Source organism: Electrophorus electricus, chromosome 9 (assembly GCF_041902795.1).
Source record: "Electrophorus electricus isolate QZ-2024a chromosome 9, ASM4190279v1, whole genome shotgun sequence".
NCBI classification, from domain to species: Eukaryota; Metazoa; Chordata; class Actinopteri; order Gymnotiformes; family Gymnotidae; genus Electrophorus; species Electrophorus electricus.
This window is the reverse complement of record NC_137505.1, coordinates 13,656,171-13,661,991: the sequence shown is the minus strand read 5'-3', so window position 1 is coordinate 13,661,991 and position 5,821 is coordinate 13,656,171. Positions and strand designations below refer to the sequence as shown.

Genomic DNA, 5,821 nt, shown 5'->3' with positions numbered 1-5,821 from the left:
CAAATTCATGAAACTCATGCTGCTAGTATGTTAAAAGTTATAAATGTAAATGACAATTAATTATTCATACTGTTGTTGGTGGGGAATTCAGTAGATTGACTGATTTAAACTACTCCCAAAGTATTTGCATAACCTGAAACACACATTCGAGTCATGTGGTTTGGCCTGCCACGTTCAGTGGGAGGGCTGTGTTTGCAACCACACCTGCACCTTGTTCGTCTCAATGTATATAAACCCGTGTTAAAGTGTACAGGGTGTTGGTCATTGTCGGTGTAATGTCTGAATGTAACGTGTTTATGTTAGATGTATTCTTGTGTATTATGTTTGTTTAACTTCATTTGTTTCAGGTCCATGTTTATTGTTTCTAATACGTGAGTGCCGCTGTCATTTATGTTAATAAATGTTCGTCCCAGTCGGTGGAGTCTGTGCGTCCTGCCCCTCGCCCTACGGCACTCGGGCTGCCACACGTAATCACAGTGCATTATTTCTTTATTATATTAAACTTTTGTACTGGTGTTAAAGCAGTCCAAATATTATACATTGATTCATATACTAAGTACTAAAAGTGTTATACATTGATTGATGTACTATACATCAACTTTTTTATGGCTACTAAATAAAGGTACAACACTGAGCCTGATAAGTATAAACATTTTAAACAGCTTTTTATCATTTAGGTTTTTTTTTTCCTTTTGTGCAAGTCTAAATTAGTCCACTGGGACAATGACACACAAACACTAACACCAACACATCAATGGTCCCTCAATTTAGAGTATTTTTTATTTGAAATGGAGCCCAACTGAGCATGACAACACTGGGATGGAGCAGCGGGTAGGAGAGCCTCATCTTCAGCGTTGCTTGGAGGTGCTCTCCATGGAAGTGATGGCCCAGGGGTGGAAGAATGCCATTCTGGTGGAGAAGGCGGGGTGCCAATGAGACAGGTGTGTCATGCCTGCAGAAGACACTGTCAGAGGCAGATAAGCAGAAGGACAAGGTGAAGTAACATAGCTCAAGGTCCCTACTTAACTGCACCATTTAGAAAGCATGCATAACTTAAAGATAGTTGTGAAAGCCTGAAGGTCTACAACAGGCAGTAATGAACTTTTCTAAACTGGATTTATGGGTTTTACATTGCGCAGAGGCTGAACGATTTTTAATTTCGACCTTTTGACAGTGTGTTTACAGTATTTACTTACTGTAGCCCAGTCCTTGAATGAAGTATTTCAAGGCTTCTGCCAGCTTGCCAGGCTATAAGGTAAGAACAGGACACAATAGATTACACAGTGCATCACTCAGTTTGAATGCAAGAGCATTATTTTAATGGGTAACGACAGACCTGATCAAGCTGTGGTAGACCTCCACAGTCAGCCATCTTCATGAGGGACAACATGAAGGACAATGTTATTCACCACAAGTTCATCACAACGTTCATGATTTATAAGCCCCCAGTGACATATAATGACTTCTGCATTTATAATGAGAGTCAAATAAAAAAAGCAAAACATAACATTTTAAGTATTGCTTTGCTGAGGTTTGAAGGTCACTAACTTTGAGGAGGGTTGTCTTTGAGGGATTCATTTTGGAATTGCAGTCAACCTACGACAGAAAACACAAACATTTGCACGCAGGCTCCCAGGTACATATAGAAGTTTGATTTGAATGCTGGGTTGGATTTTGAATGTTGTTTTTAAACTTCTGCATGTAAAACAAGCTGTACATACCACAGCATCCACCACAGGAGAGTCATCTCCTACCACCAGAAGAGTGTGACACCTACAGCAACAAAACCTTTCAGCCATGTGGTGGCACAGGGGCATTTTACATCAAAAAATAACATGGAATAAGGATAAAAGAGAAACAGTTTCTCACTTACTTTAGAGTCTTTCTACCCAGAGAAGTTCTCTTAATGTTCAGTTTACTTCGGCTGAAAATTGATCAGATCTAATAAGACTGGGAGCTGTTCATATGACAAACAAGTCTAGAAGCAGAGAGCTCAGAAGATTCCATAGAATGCAGATGTCAGTCATACCTGTTGTAGGACTTCATAAAATGCAGAAGGTTGGTCTGGTTAATCCTTTTGCTGATGTTGTGATGGAAGGTCTTTACAAATTCTGCCTTCTTCTTAATCTCCTCCTGCCACGGTGCCATAAAGGAGTCAGTCCAAGACGCAATCAGTCACAAAACATCAAAACTTGATGTGAATATGAATTTAAATGTCTCTTCCTCTATATGCACAGTCTGCACAGGCACTCGAGACAGAAATGTATAATAAAAAGAATATGTAAAAAAAAAAAAAAAACATTGTTGACCTTTTGATGGACAATAATGTAGGCATCTGGTTCTTTAGTTACGAAAAGGACACAGTCTAAATTCAGGACAGCTCATTTGGAACACTCATCTTTAGTAATAAGGCATTTAACTTTTAAATATTCTAGTTCAGTGTTTAGTGACCCAGTCCACAGTACACATGAAATGGCCCACATGTTTATTCTAACCCAGCCCAGTACACCTGTACCAGGTGTTCATTTTCCTAATGGCTTGGTTTAGGAGCTAGGATGATGTTGTCAGGAGCTGGGATAGAGGGAAAATGTGGGATGTCAGATGTATCACAAGGACTGGGTTGACAAGTACTGCTCAATAATACATACAATATACATTTCATTTTAGGCGTTATTTCGTACCTGACCGAACAGGTGGGAGATGACAACACTGGGGGGACCAAGGGCCCAGCTGGAAATCTGTGGAAAGTGTGGGTTGATCTTTAGTGGCTGGAGTACACATAAGCTTTGATCAAATACATTACTTTATTAAAAGAGGCTTGACACTTTTCTAAGGATCCCAAAAGAATAAAAATATAGGGTCGATTGTCACCATATGATTGGCATGAAAGGTTAACTGGAAACTGCAGAAAACTAAGAGTAATATGCTGAGAACTATTTGTTATCACATTGAAAGTTATATGGATTCAGTGAACAGCCAAGACACAGGGAACAAGACGGTTTAAATACATGAATTAATAAGAGTTAAACAAGACAGGTGCAAATAATAAGGAGCAAAGAAAATGAAACTAAGCAACGGAACCACAACAAGGAAGTAAAGCAAAACAAAAGACATGAGACAGGGAAACCATAGACATGGACGCTAGGTGGGACCAGCTAAACGACATAATTGTAGAGATACAGGGATCGTGATGTTTAAGCAGGGTGTTAACAGAATGATAATTACTATTGCATTAGACTGTGATACCTTGGATGCTGCCCGGTCTGCCCAGCCCTCTGCCTGAGCATTAATGTTCATCAGGACAAGGCCCTCAACCAAGTCTGGGTACTTCAACTGCAAGACATTTATGCATGAGCAGTCAAAGGGAGATAAACCTTCAGGGCAAAATTACTTACTATATGTCAAACTGTTGTAGTTAAATGAGCAATTAAGAGTCTCCATATTTGGCATTCTTGCACTTTACATTGCACTTAGAAAAAGGTTTGTTTACATGTGCAAGCAGAGGAACAATAGTGAAGTGTCAGTATTCTGGAGAGTTGATGTCTAGCTAGCTTGACAGTGTAATGATTAGGATTATGCTGCAAGTATCAACACTTTGTTACAAAGCAAGAATTTCACCAAGGAGTAATCCTTGTTTGATCATTGTGTTAAAATCTATTGGGAAGAAAGACAGTGCTACAACTCACAGCGAACCGTGTGAGGATGTTTGCTCCTGCTCCAACACCCATTCCAATAACACTCTTAATTCTGTGGAGAGAAAAAAATGTACATAACTTTAAACCATTAAAGCGCAAGGTTTCAGATTAGAACAAGGATTGACAGTTTAATCTCAGAGTAAATGGCTAATCTGGTTCACTCACTTAAAATGCTTGAGCACAATTGGGAGGGTCTCGGAGAGCTTGTCCATTGAGGGATATGTGAATCTACAGGAAAAAATTGCCCTGAGTGAGTTATAATTCTAAGGGACGCCACTGATTCTTCAGGATTTGAACCTGCTAAACCTAGCTATGATGTACTGGGAGCCACAGCCATCAATGTAGCATATGAACGCTAAGAAAAAAGTTCATGAAAGAAACCCTGGTGCATGACAAGCCGGTGCCAGCTAGACATGCTGACAGTCAGGGCCTCCAGATGTTAGTTTAGGTGGGCACCAACACCATGGCATAGAGTCGTCCTGTCTGACTGCCAGGAAGGAGTGGTCTGAGGGCAGACGGAGGGCTATGGAGTAGGTTCTGATAAATATACATTCTGGAAAAAATTGTATGGGGTAGCTGAAGGTCACATTTTAGATTAGATTTAACCTTGGAATGTCTTTCAGCCCCTGAAAGAACATTGTGGCATATGGTGCACTCACGCTCACCCTGCAGGGAAGGTGCTGGCACCCTCATGTTGCCCAGGAGCGTTGACCTGACACACGGCAAAGTGTCGCATGATTTCCTGCATGTCCTCATCATAGAAAAGAACGTCGAAGCAAGTTTTGTCTGCAGACATGCATTCCAGGGTCATTACAACACAATAAATGACGCTTATGCTAAGTTTTAGACTTTAGAGCAATCAGCTACGTGCCACAAGCAACAGTATCAGAGTCTTACGGTTCATTCCGATGTCATGGTAGGTGAGGATGACCGGTCGGTTATCCCTGGGGATACCTGCCATGGTGCAGCATACAGTGCCAAAGGGGGTCTCCACATTGTCCTCCTATAAGACCCAGGTGGAGTATAAAGGTCTAGGTCTAGATGTATAAGAAAAACCTCTAAAAAGAGGTCTGATTCCACTGCAGTGGTTTTGTGTGTCAGGACATTACTCTGTCACACTTAGAACTACTTCTGTGGAATGAGCCTCTTATCATGAGGAATGTCAATCATTTATTTATTATTTATCATTAACCAAGTTAATTTGTTTACAAAAGATCATGTTTGACTCAGAAGACACATGACAGTGCTTGAAAACATGCTTTATGGGTAAAAGCTTTAGCCTATTGAAACATCTGTGAAAAGGTAGTGCTACTTACCACAACTTGACCTCAAAATGCCCCCTTAAAATCCTTCAGACAAAACACAGAGAAAAATAGATTTTGGAGTGGTAACATTTCATTCTGGATGTGAAAAGATCCATCCCATAGACTTTATTCTATTAACAGTACTCAATGTCTGAAAATACAGCCTTATCTTACCGGACACAACGGGTCCATACAAAAGGCATCATCAGATGTTTCTTCATCATCCTCCAATAGAGGGTTATAGAGGGCCTGGGGGTTAAGAAGCAAAAATTCTCAGTACAAAGTTAGATAAAACTTGGTTGTAAGGTAGTATTAAACAAGTATTCTCTTTTTAAAACATTTGCCCAACCTACCCTTTTTGCCATTATCCCAAAAGTTGACGAGCAAATATTCCTCGCTAAATCGATTCCCTGTCTGAATACCGTCTGCATTGCTGGTGCCACTGTAAGGGTCGTTTCCTTTTGGTCACAGAGATTCAGTACAGACTTATTTGGATATTAGGCTGTGCAGTTCCAATTTAGAATATTTGCAGCTCTCCTGTAATAGTAATATTATGACATCACTAAAATACTTTTGAGCAGTTTAATGACAGATTCCCTAAAATCTATATGACAAGAACACCATGCCACTTTTTAATGCTTGATGAAGTATGTTTTGGATGTTACAGCTGTTTTTCTGACAGACCTTCTCTGTTTGAAATGCATCAAAATGATCCCTAAGAGACTAAACATTCCACTGTACCTTGTTCTGTAAAATTCAGTAGTAATCCACCACCTATGGTTAGGTTTAATTCACCCTATTGTCTCCCAACCTTTGAACTGC

General features: G+C 40.1%; 1 protein-coding gene across 1 annotated transcript; it reads right to left on the bottom strand.

Moving 5' to 3' along the window:
* Positions 1–519: 519 nt before the first annotated feature.
* LOC145659187 (protein NDRG1-like) lies at positions 520–4,845 on the bottom strand. The gene is made up of 13 exons (XM_081720332.1): positions 4,593–4,845; positions 4,361–4,481; positions 3,861–3,923; positions 3,687–3,747; positions 3,247–3,333; positions 2,682–2,768; positions 2,030–2,133; positions 1,874–1,924; positions 1,722–1,773; positions 1,549–1,596; positions 1,337–1,372; positions 1,197–1,248; positions 520–964 (listed from the first exon to the last, which is right to left on the bottom strand). The coding sequence occupies exons 1-13, from the start codon at positions 4,654–4,656 to the stop codon at positions 849–851; spliced, it is 942 nt and encodes a 313-aa protein (XP_081576458.1). The 5' UTR covers positions 4,657–4,845; the 3' UTR covers positions 520–848.
* Positions 4,846–5,821: the final 976 nt, after the last annotated feature.

Excerpts from the sequence above, each read along its gene's own strand:
- LOC145659187 (XM_081720332.1), bottom strand. The coding sequence starts at position 4,656 with ATGGCAGGTATCCCCAGGGATAACCGACCGGTCATCCTCACCTACCAT. Across the intron at positions 1,597-1,721 it reads CTCCTGTGGTGGATGCTGTG|GTTGACTGCAATTCCAAAAT; the intron begins GTATGTACAGCT and ends TTTCTGTCGTAG. Across the intron at positions 965-1,196 it reads CATTCAAGGACTGGGCTACA|TGTCTTCTGCAGGCATGACA; the intron begins GTAAGTAAATAC and ends TGCCTCTGACAG.